At 51.0% G+C, this 19,415-nt stretch overlaps 1 protein-coding gene across 6 annotated transcripts in view; it reads left to right on the top strand.

Moving 5' to 3' along the window:
* TCF7 (transcription factor 7) overlaps positions 1-17,140 on the top strand; it is a 33,204-nt gene extending 16,064 nt beyond the window's left edge. For 3 of the 6 annotated variants that reach the window (XM_079144233.1, XM_079144236.1, XM_079144237.1), the window contains 8 exons: positions 7,212-7,320; positions 8,068-8,158; positions 10,065-10,157; positions 11,417-11,536; positions 11,988-12,150; positions 12,238-12,345; positions 12,821-12,869; positions 15,453-15,670. In XM_079144233.1, coding sequence (XP_079000359.1) covers positions 7,212-7,320; positions 8,068-8,158; positions 10,065-10,157; positions 11,417-11,536; positions 11,988-12,150; positions 12,238-12,345; positions 12,821-12,869; positions 15,453-15,532 — 813 coding nt within the window. In that variant the 3' untranslated portion in view covers positions 15,533-15,670. Of the gene's footprint in view, positions 1-7,211; positions 7,321-8,067; positions 8,159-10,064; positions 10,158-11,416; positions 11,537-11,987; positions 12,151-12,237; positions 12,346-12,820; positions 12,870-15,429 lie in introns of all 6 variants that reach the window. The other 3 variants (XM_079144238.1, XM_079144234.1, XM_079144235.1) reach the window with 3 other exon arrangements.
* Positions 17,141-19,415: the final 2,275 nt, after the last annotated feature.

Raw genomic sequence — 19,415 nt, forward strand, 5'->3', positions numbered from 1 at the left:
GTCCTCACCTCTGCTGTTGGCAGGCCCTGTTGTGATGTCAAGGCCAGTCGGCTAGTGGACTGGCCGCAGGCAAATGGCAAGGCTCTGTAACCATGGCAACAGCCATGTTGTCAACAGGTGGGACTGAAGCCTCCTGGTCCAGGAGGGTGTGGCCTAGCCATCCCCTTACCCTTCCAGGTCAGCTGGCCACATGGCCACGGCTCTGTGCTCTGTGGTGGGCGTCTGGCACAGGGCGTCCAGCATGCTGTAGGCGAGAAGCTTGCAGGCCGTCCTCTGGAGCACCATGTCCTGGGCAGCAGGGCCTGGAGCGGGGGCTGGGGATAAAAGAGCATGAATGAGGGCTCTTCCAGCCTGGCCCTCCAGGCCCCACTGGGTATATCAGCAGAGGTGGGTCTGCGGGAGCCACAGACTGAGGCCATTTTGAAGGTTTTGGGGACCAGCCTCCTCCTGGGAAGTTTATTCTCGTGGGCCCAGGTCTCAGGGAGCACCCCGCTCAGCAACTAGCCAGACTCTGGAGCATTTAAGCCCCACTGGTTCTGCATGGTGGCTCCCCAGGTCTAGACACAGAAGCCTGGGAGGGCTGCAGGGCTGCCTGGCAGGCCTGGAGCTGGGAGAGGAGCCCCTAGAAACTGACCAGGGCCAGTCTCTGGAGCCCAGTTCCTGGCAATGAGGGCAAGAAAAGTGAAAACTGGGGAGTGCCTTTTGAAAGAGCCACCCTATGTAGAGAAGGACGGGGCGGGAGGGAGTGGGGGAAGAGAGATAGTAGAATGAGAAATAGTATTACCCTGTGTGTATTTATGATTACATGAATGGTGTGAATCTACATTGTGTACATCCACAGAAATGAAAAGGTGTATCTCTCTTGTGTACAACGAATCAAAATGCAGTCTGTAAAAATAAAAAAAAAAAATCTTAAAAATTAAAATGAAAGAATCACCCTTGGGGTACCCAGGGGAGCTGGGCCGAGGAGAAAATCAGCCTACACCATGCTTCCTGAGCTGGGTACCCTGGCATGATTCTGGTGTCTCCCCATAAGAAAGGGGGCATTTTCTGATTTGTAGAGGCACTGTATGAACTAGTGGCCACCCTGTCTTTGGTCATTCTAACTCCCAGAGACAACAGGGATGGGGAGGAGACCAAGGGGTCTTGGGTGCTGGGTGAGGTGTCCCCTGACCCTAAACAGAGATCCCAGCTTCTCCCAGCCTCCAAACCTTTGTGCTGTTGTGACTCTATGCCCAGCCCCAGCTAGAATGCTTTGCCTAGTGCTGCCGTGTTTCCCTACGCACCACCTGTGCCCTCATGCTAGCCCCATCCTTGAGGGCCCAGCCTTAATTCTTTCAATAAAAACATGGGGCATAATCCCATATGACAGGAAGGGCTTCCAGAAAGAAATCTCATTGATATGAGGCCTGCATGATGGATAGGAATTGGCCAAGAGGAGTTGGGAAAGAGTGCCCTAGGCAGAGGGCACAGCATGGCCCCTGGGGCCAGTAGTCCTCGGTGGCTCAAGCATGGAGCAAGAGGAGGGCAGAGGAGAGGGTGTGAATTTCTGGTATCCTTGAAGACCCTGAGAACCTGGAACAGGTGGGCATTGGTGGTGGAGGGCTGTGTGACACAGGCAACTTTCTCACCTCCGCAAGCCTCAGTTTGCACATATATGAAATGGGAATACAAAATGCCAGCCTCACGTGGGTTTGTCACCTTTGGCATTTATATTACTCAGCTTCACCTCTGTGCCCTTGCCAAGCAGAGCAATAACCATAGCAATACCCACCCTTCTGTCTAGTCAGCGTCTGCCCCGGAAGGAGCACAGGCCTGAGGTATGGCCCTGCCATTCCTTCCACAGGCTTCCCCCCCCCCCCCCCCAGGGCCTCTCCCCAGCTCCATGGCAGGCATCAAGAACAGCCTTTTGCCTGAGGGGCTTGAAGGACCCGAAGTCACAGTCCAGTGGTAAATGAGTGGGTAGGGGCAAGCCGAAGGTCTGGGGGGCACTGAGAATTCTAAAGGCCTTCATCCCACAAATCTTTAGTGAATGTCTGCTGAGTACAGAGCCTGGACAGCAGAGGTGTCTGGCAAGGCGACTGCCCTCCAGGATGCCCAGGCAAGCTGGAGGTACGCCTACCAGACCACAGGCCTTTCCACAGAGGTGACATAGGCCAGGATAAGGAGCCAGTCTAGCAAGGAGAGGGAGGAAGTATGGAAAGCTGTGGGGGACAGGAGGCTGTGGTGAGTAAAGGTGCTGAGGCAGAGAAGAGCTGGGTACTCGGCAGCAGAGGAGCAGGCCCCCTAACGGCTGTGATGGTGAGCAGAGGACACATGGCTAGGACCTTGGGGCCATGTCCCACTCTCTCCATCAGATGGGCTGCCAGTGCCAGTAGCCCTGGCAGGCAGGTGAGGCCAGAACCCGTCCCAGGGGTCCTAAGCCTGCTAGGGCATTTTTAGGGTCAGAGAGGCAGTGGCTCTAGGACTAGTACAGCTCCCCCCACACTCCCTCCCCCCAACTTGTTCTGTCCACAACTTGTTCTGGCCCTGGACATCCTAGCTCTGCCACTTACTAGCTGTGTGACCCTGCAGTTCAGTTTCTTTATCAGTCAAACGGGGATAGTAACTTCTTATGTCACAGGTTTGTTTTAGGAGTATCCGAATTAAACTCTAAGTGCTCAGGGCTGTGTCTGGCTCATGAGAAACTCTCAGCACTCGGATGTCACTAGCAGATGCTCTTCTGGGCCTCAGTCTTTTGCCTGGCACAGGGTAGGAGCTCAATCGTACACCCTGAATGACCACGCATGCCGATGGATCCTGGTACGTGGGGGATTCTTCTCCTGTACAGTCCCTGCCACAGGGAGGCCTTCTTGGGAGGGCCTGGTGCATGCTCCTCTACCCCCTCAGGCTTGAGCCCAGAGGAAACAGCAACTTTCTTCTCTGGGAAAGTGTTGTGGGGCTCAAGTGTTTGGGGGTTTTCAGAGTCAACCGTCAGAGGCGAGGGAGTTTCTCTGCTAGTGGTGGCAGGGGCTCTCAGCATGCATGGTGGCAGGGGCTCTCAGCATGCACACAGCCTGTGAGCACAGCAGACCGCTGCGGTCTGCAGGGAAAATGCCGACTGTGTTTATTTTTCACCTGAGCCTGCAGGAAGTGGGCGGGGGAGGGGGCAGGTTGGAGGGAGGCAGGGGCAGCCCAGCCAGGCCCAAGATGGACTCAGAGCAGACACCTACCTCACGAGTCCCCCATTTCCACCTCCTTCTGCCTGGCCCTATCCTGGCCTTTTCGGCTCCAACCTGCAGAAAAAGAAGAGGACAGGCTGGAGCACCAGATGAGAAATTTCTAGCCATCTGCTAAGGAAAGTATCCCAAAAGGGAGGAGCACCTTTGGGATGGCAGACTTGAGTAGATGTGGGGAAAAGTCTTTGAGCAATACAAGCAACCTAGCAGCAGGAAGAACCACCTCTTCTGGGGGTGAGCCCAGTGCAGGCATCTAGCAGGAGGCTGGACAGGTTACTGGTGGGGACTGAAGGGTGACTCTGAGATAGCCCTAAGGTCTGAGTCCTGGACCTGTCCCACAGGCTGGTGGGAGAGGCCATGGGGGCTCAGGCAAAGGCAAAGAACAGGGACCTGGGGTGTCCTGAGAGAAGACTACAGGTTAGTTGAATTATTCATGTATCCATGCATCCCACCATTCTCTAAGCACTTACTGTATACTCTGCTCTCAGAGAAAGAGATGAAGTTGTACTCTTGAGGCACTCAGGGCCTGCTGGGGACAGTCCATCCAGGCCTGCCTCCTTCCTTTGGGGGCAAGGCATGGTCATGATAAGGCAGAGAGGGGAGAGGGAGCTTCAGTCACTGGGCTCTCCATACACACACCAGGCCCCAAGCAACCCCACCCTGTTGTCTGGGAAGCCTGGCCCTGGGACAGTCTTGTGCTGAAGCCCTGGAGCGGGACATTCCACTGAGGAGGGCAAGGGGCCCTGTGCCAGATGGTTCCCCCTGGCTACCACCACTAGGTATGGAGGGGGCTGGGGAGTGAGGCTCAGAGGCAACCTGCATGAGCATGGAAAGGACTAGCCACCCCAGGGCCTCCAGCTGCCAGCAAGTTCTCTGCCCCACCCCTGCCCACCCAGCACTTCTGTGGTTTGGCTGCAGACTGCTGCTTAATGGGGCTTTTCCCCAGTTCCCAGGGAAGGTTGGTAGATAGGACAAACCCATTTCCCCCAGAAACTTCCCCACCCCACTGCCCTGTCACATGCATACATAGCAGTCCTGCTGGATTCTCTGAGGTTCCACAGGCCCATCCTGAACTGTGCTGTGACCTAGGGCAGGTCACCCTCTGGGTGCCTTTCAGTGGCTCTGGGCAGAGTGGACTGTCTTCCTAAAACTGGCACCTTGGACCCCAGGCCCTACTCCTAAGGTTTTTCAGCGTCAGAGCTGTCCATACCCAGCTTTCCCTGTAAGCTAGCCAGGCCTACTGAGTCCTGAGGGTTAAGGAACCAGAGCCAAGTTTGGATGGTAGGGCCTTCTCTGAAGCAGGAATGTAAACTTGAAAACTTCCTGATTCTGGAGGCAACAGTGGAGGTATCATCCCACTTGCTGGGCTGAGACTCCAGGCATTTGTGCCTTTAAGCAGTGAATGGCAGAATGCTTTTTTGCCAGGGTCCAATGTTCCTGATGCCCAGTTTCCTTGCCCTCAGCTGCCAAGGTCTACCATATGGTTAGTGCTGTCCTGGGAACCTCAGGATAAAAAGACCTCAGGGATTTCTGGGAAGCTTCTGCTTCCCAACTGACTTCATATCATGGAAAAGGATGCTGAAGCACCTATGGGAAGTCCTGGGTGGTGTTAGCAAGGAGAAGGGTGGAATGTGCTAGAGTTAGGAAGCTGGGCCTGATCACACAGAGCTCCAGCTGAGGAAATACAGTTAGGGAGGCCACTGGAGGCTTTAGGCAAACGAGTGACATGATCTGGTTTATGAGGCTGCTGGATGAAGGCCTGGCTAAGGAGACAGGGAGGAACTGCTGCAGTTTTCCAGGTGAGAAGTGCCAACAGCCTAGACTAGGTAGGAGATGAGAGAAGGAAAAAGTGGTTGGATTCTAGATTTTTTTTAATTTCAATTTTTTGCAGAAATTGAATCTGGGGTGCTCTCCTAGCCCTTTTTATTTTGAGACAGTGTCTTACTAAGTTGTCAAGGCTGGCCTCAAATTTTTCATCCTTCTACTTCAGCCTCATGAGTAGCTGGGATTACAGGTACATGCTACTGCACCTGGCAGATTCTAGATTTTGAAGGTAGAAAGTTGATCATGGGGTATGAGAGAAAGAGAAGAATCAAGAATGATGCCAAGGTTTCTGGTCTGAGCAACTCTTCAGCTAATGAAGGATGGAACTGTCATCCTGAGGAAGAGAGGAGCAGATGGGGTAGAAAGTCAAAGGTTCTGATTTGGATATGTTGAGTTTGGGGTGCATTTTAGACCTCCAAGCAGAGTTGAATAGGCATGTGGAATGCGGAGTCATTGGATGAAGATGTTTGAAGCCATAGGCTGGAAGAGAAGGGATGGGAAGTCAGAAAAAGTGGCCTCTGAGGTTGGAGGGAAATCAGGTGAATGTGTAGCATTCTGAAAGCCAAGTGAAGAAACGGCTTCAAAAAGGAGGGAGAAACCAGTTGAGAGATCAGGTAAAATGAAGACAGAATTGACCAGTGAGTTCAGAATTGTGGAAGTCATTGGGGACCTTGACCGTAGTCGTCTGGTAGAGGAATGGCTGGAAGGAAGAATGAGAGCTGAGAACTAGAGGACCGACCTGCTGAGGTTTCTATAAAAGGGAGTGAGACATGAGTTGGTTGGAGGAGGATTTACAGATAGGAGAAATGGCAGCCTTATGTGCACCCTGGTAGGGATGAGATTGGGCTTGCAAGGTGCTTGGCACAGTGCCTGGCATGTGGTAGATACTCAGTGTCTGAAAGATATCACATGTGTCCACACATTCCACACCTGCCCCAACCTCCCTCTCCCTGTGTATTCCATCTGTAGGGACATCAGCTGCTGTCTGCCTGGGGAAGAACTGGTGCAGCTTACAGCCTGGAAGCAGGAATGCAGGAGTAGATGGCAGGCCAGGGCTGTTGCTGAGAGCTGCGGCATCCTGTGCACAGCTGGGAGCTTCGCTTCCTGGTTATAATGGGGTTCATACCCAGCTTTCCCTCCATCTTTATCCTGGACTCTCAATAGACTAGTGCCAAGAGATCTGTGCTAGGTCCCATTCATTACCAGGGGAGAAAACTGAAGATCTGAAAGAATCTGGTTAAATTTACCCAGTGGGGAATTTTACCCTAGGAAGCCAGCCTCTCACTGTTGTCTTGCCCCAAAGATGTCCCCTCTTTCTTCTGTCATGGGTGTGAGATCACTCATCTACTCTCAGCCAGCAGCATCCCCAAAAGCTTTGAGTGGGAAACTGAGCCTTGACTATAGATGATGGGTGTCCAGAACTCTGGCCTGCGCAGGTGTGCACTGAGGACATGCAGAGCTGGGCCGTAGGCATGGCAGTGACTCCCCATAGATGGGGTATATGGAGGGCCCTTTCCCCCAGTCTGCTGACTGAGTCATCTCAGAACAGAGCTGTGCGCCTCGTATGAAAAGTGAGAGTCCTGAGGAAAGTAAGAGTACTAAGGAAACCGGAAGCCGGGGCTGGGCAGGTTGGCTCCACCTCCCTTGAGTTAGGGGACCAAGGGGGAGTCCTGCCTGGTGTCATCATATCCAGTTAGCACTGAGGTGGGACTGAGGGTCAGACTCAGGACCCCCAGCCTAGGGGCTGGAGGAGAAAAAAGCTCCAAGCCCTGCTGCCTAGGGCTGGTAGCAATGAGCAGTCCTATAGACAAGCCACTGGATCTCAAACAAGCTGGATAGTCTCTAGGACTGGTAGGCTAGGAAGATTTCCCAGCAGGTGAGACCATGCCTCTGTGAACTGAGTGCCCAGAAAATCCAAGAGGCTCTCTAAGAGGTGGGACTGCTTGGTCAAAGTGTGGGGGCTAATGGGCAGAAGACTGCACTGCTGGACACAGGGTGGGTTGAGTGGTGGATGCCCCCTTCCCTGAGGCCTGTGGTTTTGGCCAGCACCACTTTTGACAGTTGGGCTGTCCACATAGCTCACTGCAGCTCTGCCTATATGCATGCCCCCACCCCCAAGACTTCCTCCTTTAGGACTCCCCACATTCACCTGCCTTCCTAATTTTTCAGAACAAGGCCAGTCAGCCAACCCACAGTGTCCCCCAACTGTCTCCTCTCTACGAACATTTCAGCAGTCCACATCCCACACCTGCACCTGCGGACATCAACCAGAAACAAGGTATGGGCCTGGGATGGGGAGGGCCCTGATGAGGACAGAGTCTGAGGGCTTCTGTTTTATAATGGGAGAACCTGAGGCTGTGCAAACCCAGGGTCCAAAGAAAATGCCAGAAAGATGATCTGGGGGATCTGAGGGAACCAGAGGGCTGGGGGAGGTGGTGCCAGGTCAGAATGAGAAGGCTTCAAGTTGGGGTAGAAGCCTGCCCCAGTGGCAGTAGAAGCTTCTGATCACTATGAGCTGTAGCCTTCCTCCCCCAGTGAGAAAATGGAAAGTGGTGGTTGTGATGGCTGATTCACCTCCCCTCAGCCAAAGTCATTCTGAAATCCACTATTGTCAGCTGTAGGAAATCTGCTGACTCAAACCTGGGGGACTGGTTAGTAGTGGGGAGCCCTGGCACCCCAGGTAAGGTTCCTCTAGACCAGGGGCCTACCTCCTGCCCAGAAAGCCAAGCAGAGCCCCCAGCAGAGAGGCTCCAACTACAGAGCCACAGTGGCCCAGGGAGTGGTGAGGCCAGGCCATACCCTCCTAAGTGGCTACTTACTGGTCAGCTGGTACCCTCAGGCAAGTCACCCAACCCCTCTGCCCTTTGTTCCCTTACCTGTCTGAAGGCCACTGTTATACTGGGATAGTCCTGAACAAACCAGTTTATCTGGACCTCTAGCAAATAGAGGTGCTGTAGGATGCAGTAACTGCTGAAGTCACCCCCAGATCAGGCTAGCCCACTTACCTGGCCCCTCTCCATGGCAGGAGTTCACAGGCCTCTGCAGACCCCTGACCTCTCTGGCTTCTACTCTCTGACCTCAAGCAGCATGGGACAGCTCCCCCACACTGTGAGCTGGTGAGTGTGGGCCCAGGGGGAAGGGGACACTGTGTTGGACATTGACTGCCCTTCCATGTTCCTCGCAGACACCATAGGATGGCTAGCAGTTGTATCCCAACCTGCTCTGAGCTAGGGGTTCTTGTGGTTCCCTGGCCCAGGGCATTCCCCAGGGAGCTTGACATATTTCCTCTAGGGAGGCCAGAGAGCTGGCTGTTGGTTCCAGCCCTATGAAACCTGAACTCTCCATCATGGGAGAACTTGGGGCTACTTAGACACCTCCAGAGCCATGTAAGTATGTGAAGAAGAAAAGGTAGGCCTGAGCAGGGAGGTGACAGCATGAATAGCCACCAGAGAGGGTGCTGTTTCTCAGCTGCCTGGTGGGCAGGGGGATGCTTCCCATTGGCCTCAACACCTGCTGTTGGCTAGTCTCTTCCATGGCTGAGCTGCTTGAACAGCAAGTTCACCCTTGTCCCTATGGTGCCTGCTTGAGCTGAAGCCTTGACCAGCCTGCTTGGAGGGTGTACTAAGGCTTGGCCAGGAAAAGCCAGCCTGGACCCAAGTTAGAAGGCCTGACTGTGGGCCAAAATTTGAGGCTAAGGCCTCAGCAGGACACTTAAGTCTTTCACTTGTCACCTACAACATTACCTGAGCAGTTCTGTAGGCTCACTGAGCTAGCACAGTCACCCAGCAGAAGGAAAGGTTGGCTACCCAGGAAGGGTAGGGAAGGCCAAAGGCCAGCATGCCCCTTTTCCCTTACCCTATACCTATGTTCAGCATACTCCTTCATTTCCGGATTCTCTTTAGTCAGAGTGCCATTCTAAATACAAATCTATACTCAGGATCAAGGTGGGGTGAAAGTGCTTAGGCTGGGCGTGGTGGTGCACACCTGTAATACCAGCAGCTTGGGAGGTTGAGGCAGGAGGATCATGAGTTCAAAGCCAGCCTCAGCAATTTAGCGAGGCGCTAAGCAACTCAGTGAGACCGTGTCTCTAAATAAAATACAAAAAAGAAAAAAGGGCTGGGGGTGTGGCTCAGTGGTTAAATGCTCCTGAGTTCAATTCCCAATACAAAAAAAAAAAAAGTGCTTAGAACCCAGGCTAGGGTTATACAGAAGCAAATCTCTGGGCCAACCGCTCCAGAGTCCTATACATCAGAAGCTCCAAAGCCAAGAGACTTGTGCTTAGGGGGGATGTTTACCTACTAAGGCTCTAATGAGTGTCTTTAGGCACAGGGAAGGAGAGCCCTGTGTTCTCAGCTCCCAGCAGACAGCACTTGGCTGACAGGAGAGTGTCATCTCTGTACTGAACCTTACTGTGTGCCAGGTAGGGTTATGGGTATCAGGGAAGCACTTCTGCTGTCTGATCCTTAGGTCCCTGCCCTCTCAAAACTCAGTTTGCCTAGTGGGTGACCAGGCAAGAAGCCAGGCAATTATAGGGCACTGTTAATATTGCTTTGGCTGGGGACTGTAGGAGCCCATAGAGGCACCTTTTCCAGCTTGGGATCTCTGGGCTTTTGGGAAAAAGGGTCACTAAGCCAAACAAGACCCAAAGGATAAACAGTTGAGACAAGCAAGTTGGGGCAGAAGAGCAATCTATATAGTGTCAGTAGAGGATGCAGAGGCCTTTGTACAGGTATCAACCCTGCATTATCAAAGAAATTTAGGAGGCCAGCTGGAGGGGCCCCAGGAATCTGCCAAGCTGGGTGCCAAGAAGAGGATACCAGTTCCATCCCTTAAGCACATGCTGGCCCAGTGAAATAAGTACAGGGTGAAGCACAAGTTGACCCCTGGTGGCAGATGCTAGAAGAAATCCCAGCAGAGGCCCATCTGTTTCAAAGACTATGCATCAGACCAAGCAAGGTACAAAAGCCTTCCCCATGTCTGGTTGGCAGCCAGACTGCTAACAGCTGTCTCTCCCAACCACAGGCCCAGCCCTCCTCTCTACCCCCTGTCCCCTTCCTGCGGATATAGACAGCACTTCCCTGCCCCCACTGCAGCCCCTGGCACCCCCTACCCCAGGTGAGTCCCCTACCCCTGCAGCCAGGCTCCTGCTTCCTGTTGCCCAGGCTTAAGTGCCCACACAAGGCCATGCTCAGGCCATTGCTTACCCCGTGTTAGTTGTTTGTCCACCTGTCTGTCTGTCATCCTGCAGCCCCCTGCTGCCCTATGCCTGACAGCGAAGCTGGTAGGAGTATAAGAGGCCCCAGTCTGGACCATAGTGCAGTAAAGCAACAAAGAGCAGCCAGGATAGCAGTGCATGCACAGCTCAGCCGGTGTGCAGATGTGTGTGTACTCACCTCTCTTCTGCACCCCTACTGGGGCATCCTATAAGCTCTACCCAGCTGAGGCAGTACTTTCTACATAAGTGTCCCCAGCCTCTATCCTTCAGGGGGCTGCCTGCTCAGGAATCCTACACCTGTGCAAGCAGCAAGGGGCAGAGTGGTCTTCACAGAACAGCAAGGAAGTGAGGTAGAGGTGAGTGTACATATGTCCCTTCATTTAGCTTATTTCCTCAGTAACAAACCTGGTGTCAACAACATAACAGCAAGGAATTCAGCAGACATTTCCAGCCCTACTGGAGATCACCGCCCAGGGTGAGAAGTATAAACATAGCTCCAGAGGGCCAGTAGGTGACTGGGAAGTCCCAAGGAGACTGCAAGCAGGCCTGATGGGTCAGGGAGAGTGTCATGGAAAGGGTTAACTTTTCCTGATGAGGACAAAGGGACCAGCAGTAAGAGGGCTTGATTATGGGTGGAGAGTGGTGAGAAATGGGGTAGAGAGGAGGCTAGAAATGTCAGCATGGATACTGAAGCAGGACTGTGCAGGACCCGGGGGAAAAAAAATCTGGATTTTATTCTGTGGGCAGTGGGCAAATTTCAGAAGGAATGAGCCAGGAGCATTCTTTTAAAAGGTCATACTTGCTATTGTATGGAAAGGGCCCTGGAAGGGGTCCAGTGGAGAGTGAGGAGGCCCACAGAAAAGCCCCCAGACTCTTCAGCTGACTTGGTGGCAGCAGGTGGTGAGAAGACAACAGATTTAAAAGCTACTTGGGACTATTTAGAAACCACCTGAATGGCATATACATATATTTTTGCAGTTTGTCTGTGTAATGTGTTGGGACCAGATATTTTATGTATCTCTGTATACTTTTGTCCAGGTCAGAGGGGATGGGTATCTGTTCCTCTGTGTCCTTGTCTATTGTGCAGGGGCTTCCATGTTATGTCTGAAGGTCTGCCCATAAATTCCTGGCTTAGTGTTAATTCTATTCCTGTTTCTAGGTTTACCCATCCATCCTTGATGCTGGGCTCTGGTGTCCCTGGTCACCCAGCAGCCATCCCCCACCCAGCCATTGTGCCCACCTCAGCGAAGCAGGAGCTGCAGCCCTATGACCGCAGCTTGTGAGTGAAAACACACCCAATGGGAGAAGGGGGGCAAGAAGGTATGGGATGGGCAAGTGTGCAGATGTACTGTCAGCCAGGACACAGGTGCCTCCCACCAGACCCAAGAACTGTCAGGTGGCCCCTTCAAGCCTTCTAGTGGCGCTGGCTACTGACCACCGTTTTAATCTTTACAAGTAGGGGTAGGTGGGACAAGGAACAAAGATTTTGTTCGTGCTGAGGGGAGGGGCCAAGAAGTCCTTATACATGCATTTCCCACTGGGCCACAGAATTCCTGTAAGGAAGTTACTTAGCTCTCTGCTCACTCATTTGGGCCAGTTAAAAAACACTCCATTTACAAAGCCTTAGGATCATACACTTATGCACCCACTTCTCAAGGAAGTTGGCTGCATTCGGTGATCCCTGGGGAAGGGTTTGCTCCCTTTGAGCAGTCTGGGTATCTGCCCCTCAGGAAGACACAAGCAGAATCCAAGGCAGAGAAAGAGGCTAAGAAGCCAACCATTAAGAAGCCCCTCAACGCGTTCATGCTGTACATGAAGGAGATGAGAGCCAAAGTCATTGCAGAGTGTACACTCAAGGAGAGCGCCGCCATTAACCAGATCCTAGGCCGCAGGGTGAGGTGATGGGCAAGTGGGTTGGGGTGGCTTCTGATCCCCTTCACTCTGCTGACTCTGATGTACTCCATTCCCTGGCCCCTGCAGTGGCATGCCCTGTCACGGGAAGAACAGGCCAAGTATTATGAATTGGCCCGTAAGGAAAGGCAGCTGCACATGCAACTATACCCAGGCTGGTCAGCGCGGGACAACTACGTGAGTGGCCAGAAACATCCAGCAGTGGTGGGCAGGGGAACCTTCAAGATACTATGTCCCAGACATCAATCTTAGGTGGAAAAAAAGCTATTGTCCTGACCAGTACAGATGTGGCATGGATGAGATAGGGCATGGAGGGTCTGAGGCTCAGAAGAGGCAAGCCAGGGGAACCACCCTGAAACCAAGCTCGCACATCCTGTTTTGCATTCTAGAATGCATTCACACGTGGGATGTTGCCCACTATTTGACTGGGCCACATGGGCAGAAGGGGAAGGGGCCATTCAAATTGTAGACCAGATTGGGAGAGGGAAGAGCCCCTAAATGTATCCCATGGTAGCCTAGTAAGAACTACAGTCCCCCAGGTAGGAGGGGCATGTATGCCCAGAATCCCAGGGGCATTTAGGCTAGGCAGTAGGCTGCAGATAGCCCAGTGTCTACCTCCCAGATCTGAGTATCTCTCCTTTTCTCCCTGCAGGGGAAAAAGAAGAGGCGATCGAGGGAAAAGCATCAAGAATCCACCACAGGTGAGGCCTTACCTCAGCAGTAGCGGAGGCTCCTCTCCATGCCCCCATATCAACAGCAGCTCTGCTCTGGCCCAGATGGGGCAGCAGTGCCTCAGCCATGAACCTCAGGGCCTGGGCCCTCTGGAAATGAAGGTCTGCATTTCATAAATCAAATCCCCAAACAAGGAACAGCTATACTAAATCCGAGGAAAGACCAGTAGAAGACAATTCATTTAGCAGGTGATATACCCTCCACTTTGCCAGCCCTGCCCACAGTTAACCTCTACCAGAGAAACTGGAAAGGAATTCCCAGTGTGGTTCCAGGAGTAACCTACTCAGTGTATACTAGTTCTACTGAGATGAGGAGCAGGCTATCTAGGCAGAGTCTGATCCAGGCCCAGCCCTAGCCCAGGTCACACAGCCTGCTGGCTAGTGCCTGGCAATTTCTCTACCATCATGTTCCCATCTCTTACCCTGGTTTCTCATAGCAATACAAAGCATTGTATAGAAGACACAGGAAGCCCAGAGTCTGCAGGTCTCCTTCCTGTGGGTGAATTCCTGCCTCTTAACTCTTGATAATTGTGCCTCATATTCATGACTTTCTCAGCTGTGTTGCCCCTACTACAGAAACCTGGAAACTAGGATTGGGACTGTGCAGGACAAAGTTTTCAGCTCTTTCTCTGAGGCTAGGAATGAATCCTCTTTCCCTCTCAAAGTGTACATTGTAGCTGCAAGTTGTAGCCTTAGTCCTTAAGGAAATGTGGGCATTGGCAAGAATGAATACTGGATAAAACAGGCAGGCAATTGAGGAAGAGATGGACAGCCCCAAGGCAGAAAAGGCTGGATCCCAAGGGCCTCCGTGGGCTTCTCTGTAGCCTCCATGTTAGAAGGATTCCCACAAGCCACAGAGAGGAGCCAGCTTAAGGACCCCTTCCCCACTTCACCATTCTTCCCACTGACTCTAGGTGCCAGTCAGTGAGCAATCTGCACTCAAAAAGTAGTCAATATGCTGGCAGACTGCAGATGATCACAGTGGACAAATGGGGTAAACAGCAGGGGATTGATCAGCAGCAACTGCCTGGCGGAGAAACAGATATCCTCTGCTTGAAACCTGAGTTACAGAGCGACAAGGAACGCAGCCTCCCCCAAGTCTCCCATCTTGGATCCTCTCCCCCACTGACTCTATTGCCCAGCTGGGTTACCTCCTTTCCTGATACCTTGCTCTGGGGCCTAGGGCTCCCACTGGGGCTGGCTGTGCCATGGAGAGGTCCATTCTGCCTGTGGGGGCTATGGGATGTCTATAACTGGCTAACACTGATATTACCTCTTCTTTCTGGGCCCTGCTCTGCCCTGCTGCCTGCCCGCTCGCCCTCTGCCCTGCTCTGCCCCTCTGGCATGGCTGTGAGCAGACACTGGCTCGCCTAAGAAATGTCGTGCTCGCTTTGGCCTCAACCAGCAGACGGATTGGTGTGGTCCGTGCAGGTGGGTTTGTCCCCACCGTCATTCTCCCTTTGCTTCAAGCTGCTTCCCTGACTACACATGTTCTGCTGGGCCTGCAGCCCCCCTCCTTTGGTTCCTCAGCCCCCTAGCATACCCAGGAGATAGGGGAACTCATGCCTCCTAAGACTGGGAGTGAACGCTGAACACAGCTTGTTGAGAACACTTGGGTCTAGGTGGAAGCAGTGGTGGAGTGCACACAGAATGTTCCATAAAGGAAAGCAGACTTAAACAGATGGCTGTGGTGCTAGTTAGGCCTAGTAGGACCTTAGCAGACAAATCCCTCTCATACCACTCAGGAAGTCTAAGCTCCTGCTCCCAGGCCTCAAAATCATTATGGCTTTCCAACTTTCTCACTTCTTCAAGGTGAGCCATGCACATTCCATCCTAAGCCCCTAAATCTGAGAAAAACGAGGTGGTAACATGAGACAATCACCTAAACAACCTCGTTGCCAGGCAGCCGTGACTTTCCATCTCATACCTAATGATATCAGAGGGCTGGAGAGGTTGGGAGGGAGAAGCAGCAGTACTCCTGGGCTGTCTTACCATGTGGCCATGTGGCACTAAACTTGTTTTTATCATGGGCACGAAAAGTTTCACGGCTAAAGATGCCTTTTTAGATTCAGGACATACCTCACAGAGCCAAGGCTGAGGGTACTCCAGGCAGTAAGGCTCTAAGGAACACTTGCCCAGCCCTCCAAGGAGAAAATAATTTGTCCTGAGGACAGGAATTGCTCAGTCAAGAAACAAGCATTGCAGTCCCTTGCCTTAAGGCAGATCTGAGTCCCACAAACATGACAGACACTCAAAGACCCACACTACATGCCTCCCCTGGTGGAGAAAAAAAAAAAAAAAGGCAGTCCACAGGCCAAGTTACAAAAGGTCCCTGTGCCACCTTGCGGCTGTCCTGGGAACTGCACCTGACTTAGTCTGGGCCAAATTCAACAGTTGCAGGGCTGATTCAGGTTTGAGGACATAGGACATCACCCAAGTCATGGGAAGAGGACAGGAGGTCAGCTGGCCTGTGCAAGGACAGCATTTTTTGGTTATGGTGTATGACTGTGAATTCACCCTCTGTTTACAGATAACTCTCTTCACTATTCCTAGGAGGAAAAAGAAATGCATTCGGTACTTACCCGGAGAAGGCCGCTGCCCCAGCCCCGTTCCTTCCGATGACAGTGCTCTAGGCTGCCCCAGGTCCCCAGCTCCCCAGGACTCACCCTCATACCTTCTGCCACAGTTCCCCACAGAACTGCTTGCTAGCTCAGTGGAGCCAGCACCGACATCCACAGGTCTCTCAACTGTTCTCAGTCTCCCCACCCCTGGACCCCCACAGGCTCCTCACAGCGCCCTGCAGAACACACAGGTACAGCAACAGGAATCTCAGAGGCAGGCGGCCTAGCATGCAAAGGACTCCTGGTGTCCTCCAGGGACCTATCCCCAACCCCTGAGAGGAAGCAGCAGAGGCCCAAATCATGTGGAAACCAGCCAGCAGCCCTGCCAACACTCCCCCCGCAGGTCCTGAAGATTTCAGAAGCTGACCAACTTCTGCGTAAACCTGAGGCGGTGGTGACCATATTAACGCCAATGTGTCGTCTCACTGAGGGAATCCTGGTGCCCATGGCAGCCTATGTCGTTTCCCCCCAGTACCCCAAACCATCTGTCTTGCTAGCCAGATGTCCCTTCCTCCCTTGCTTTTCTGTCATAGGTCACAGAAGGGCAGGACTAAGCCCAGCTACATTCTCTACAAAAATGCCTCATCTGTCCCCCTCTGCCACACCTTCCCATAACAGACACTTCATGGACCAAGAATGGCCTGTTTTATCAAACAACATCTGAGCATGATCACAACCACAAAGTCAAGATGCCAATGCTTCTCTCCCAAGGGAACGGAGAAGCTATTTACAAAAAACCAGCTGCTCTTCACAGCTGGACCAGAGGAAGCCTCTTATCGTATTCTCAGGAGCTTACAAGAGGAGGGAATGGAATAGGGTTTAGGCCTAACAACCTTGACAACAGGAATAACCTAACATTACCCTATCAGGCAAGTGCAGGTGGGGTACCTTGCTCAAGTTCAAATTACTTGGAAATGTTTCCTGAGCAACTCACCAGCCTAAGAAACCCTGACACCAAAGCTCAGGCACCAGAAGCTGTGGGCAATGGTTGGCAGAAGTCATGGCCCAAATCTAATATGTATCTCTTCCCATTCAGTCTTTTTCACAATTCCATTTCCAGCTCATCCATGTCACTTGAGCCAGCTCTTAGGCAATTTAAGAGAGGGTAAACCCAAAATCTCTCAATAGCCAGAACCTACCTTCTGGCATTCAGACCAGGCCAGCTTCAGTTTTTTCCCTATGGGGTTGCAGGAAAGAGTACTGTTAAAACTAAAGGAGCCCAAAAAACCTCTAGTGGTGTACATAGGTTTACACCACAGCCTACTTTAATCAATTTTTGAGCCAAGCTTCAACCCTGAGCCTTGAGAAACAAAGTAACAAAGTCTTTTTTCTTTTAATTTAACTTTTTTTCTTTTGCCTCCTCCTAACTGTACATAGCCTGAATCCAAAGAAAAGGGGCTGTCTGTGTACTCATACACCCTTAAAAGCCTTTAGTTGCTACTTTAGCCACTGGTTTCTCAGAATCCAAAGATCACATATTCTTGTGTAGTGTTGCAAAAAGTCTTGAGAAAAAAGGACCAATGTAGTGTTCAAAATATTTTTGTATTGTTAATGCATCATCGCAGAAAAACTTTTTTAAATATGAGAATAAAGATACTTTTTACTGGGTTTGTTTTTCAAGCCTGACCCTGAGGAAGAAGATGTTTGGGTAACAGAACATGACACTTTCCTTTTCTTTTCCAGTCACAAAACTTGGGATTAATTGGTATACACATTCCCAAAACTTACAACCTACAGAAGCTAGGGATCACCCTTGTCATCTCCCCTAAAAGGACTTGGGCCCCGCCCCTAAGTCTGGGCTCATGCTGAGAATAAGCTTCCATTGCAACCTTAGTCTTTAATCCCCTTACCCCACAACTAATGCAAGACAGCCTGTTTGCCAGTACCCTTATGAAAAGAGATGAGTTGGAAATTGCCATCCACAAACCCTGAAAACGAACCTAAAATAGGTGCACATGACCACTAGGCTCTTTCCCTCTGAGAGTAGAAAGAAGATATCCTACTTTCAAGGAAAATAAAAGCTATCAAGAATCTTTTATAACCTGCCATCATCACAGAATCCTCCAAAGATATTTTAATAGCACTCTTTCCTAGCAAAGATGATGTCTGCTAGGGCACTTTAAAAGTATTTTTCCTACTGGGCACGGTGGCACACACCTGTAATCCCAGCAGCTCAGGAGGCTGAGGCAGGAGGATAGGATCAATAGTTCAAATCCAGCCTTAGCAATTTAGCAAGGCCCTAAGCAACTCAGTGAGAACCTGTATAAAGCAAAATTTTTAAAAGGGCTGGGATGTGGCTCAGTCATTAAGCATCCCTGGGCTCAATCCCCCAAAAAAGTATTTTTCCTATTTTCATAAAAGACCTGTTTAGTTTGATTGCTAGTCTAACAGTCTGCTTTTTACATGGCAGTTTCCACCATTTTAAAGTACACCGCTAACTTCCTGAGACCTGTTGTGAATGTGAAAAAGATCATAAAAGTCATTAGATAGATGTTGGGCAAAAATTTCAAAAGGTATAGCCACTAAGCCACCATCATGCATTTTTTTTTTTTTTTCACTTCACTGAGTTTTTTGGATTTTATGTTTAAAACATATAAAGTCATCTTCCAGAATAGTGTCTCTTTAAAATAGGCCATGGGAAGCTGTAATCCCAGACTTGCTTCTTTCTGGGAGGGTGCTACAGGAGACCAACCATTCTCTGGACATCTGTCCCATTTTAAAGAATTCCACTCTGGCTACTGGCCTAGTTGTTCTAAAAAACTACATTCTAACCAGGGCTTATGCAAGGCTGGGTTGTTGCATCTGATTTGGTGTCTCATTTAGAGTGCACCGAGTACATAAACAATGCACCCTTTGTGTAGCAGTGGTGGTGGGGGGGTCCTTTGGCAACTTCGTTAGACCAGTCTTTTAGAGGAGAAAAAAAAAAAACACAAAAACCTGACTTCCAAAAGGAAATTCAAATCCTTCTAAATCTCATCATGCTCCTGAGGCCAGAGGGTGACTTGAGATTACAAACCCAAATTCAGCTTCAAATACCACACCAGTCTCCCCTCACAGTTGGCCAAGAATCAACCCTGTTTTCTGAGACATCACAGGACAGCATACCCTTATCCGTTCCCAGACAACTGGCAGACTTAAGCCTTCCTTGAAACAGATCTTGATTGCTCCCATCTACTGCAACTGCCCCCCATCCTGTGCTAAGTGGATTCGGTGAAGACTCAGTCTAGCAAACTTAGCAGGGCCTTCCACATGCTTTTTTTTTTTTAAATTGGGGAATGAACCCAGGGCTGTACTACCACTGTTCCCCGCCACCCCCACAAGACAGGATCTTGCTAAATTGCCCAGGCTGCCCTCAAACTTGAGATACTCCTACGTCGGCCTTTGGAGTCACTGGGATTACAGGTGTGTGTCACTGCACCTAGCAGTGATACTTCTCCCAATTTGAAGATATTTCACTCTTTTCCAGTAACTACCTTTTTTTTTTTTTTTTTTTGGTGGTGCTGGGGATGGAACCCAGGGTCTCGAGTACACTAGGAATGGGGTCTGAGCTACATTCCCAATCTTTATATTTGGAAGGGCTCCTGTGGTCTCAAGTTCTCTTTGGCTGTGGAGTCCCAAGCTGGCTGAGAAGTATAGTTGGTCAGCTCTGACTGTACACAATAAGCCTGGCTAGGAAGGCCACAAGCAGAGGGAAGCAGAATGGTTATTTACATTCTGCTCCAGAGAAGAAGGAATCAGTTTTTGTATCCATTTCTAGGAAAACACAGGAGCAAAGGTAACAAAGGCCATGTCAAACTGCTGCTTGCCAAAAATTTAAAACCCAAAACTAGTTAATTATATAAAAGCCAAATTGGCTTTGCTTCTGAGTTAGGAAGTCTGCATTAACTGACTCTTA

Source organism: Sciurus vulgaris, assembly GCF_902686455.1.
Source record: "Sciurus vulgaris genome assembly, chromosome: 6".
Lineage (NCBI taxonomy): Eukaryota > Metazoa > Chordata > Mammalia > Rodentia > Sciuridae > Sciurus > Sciurus vulgaris.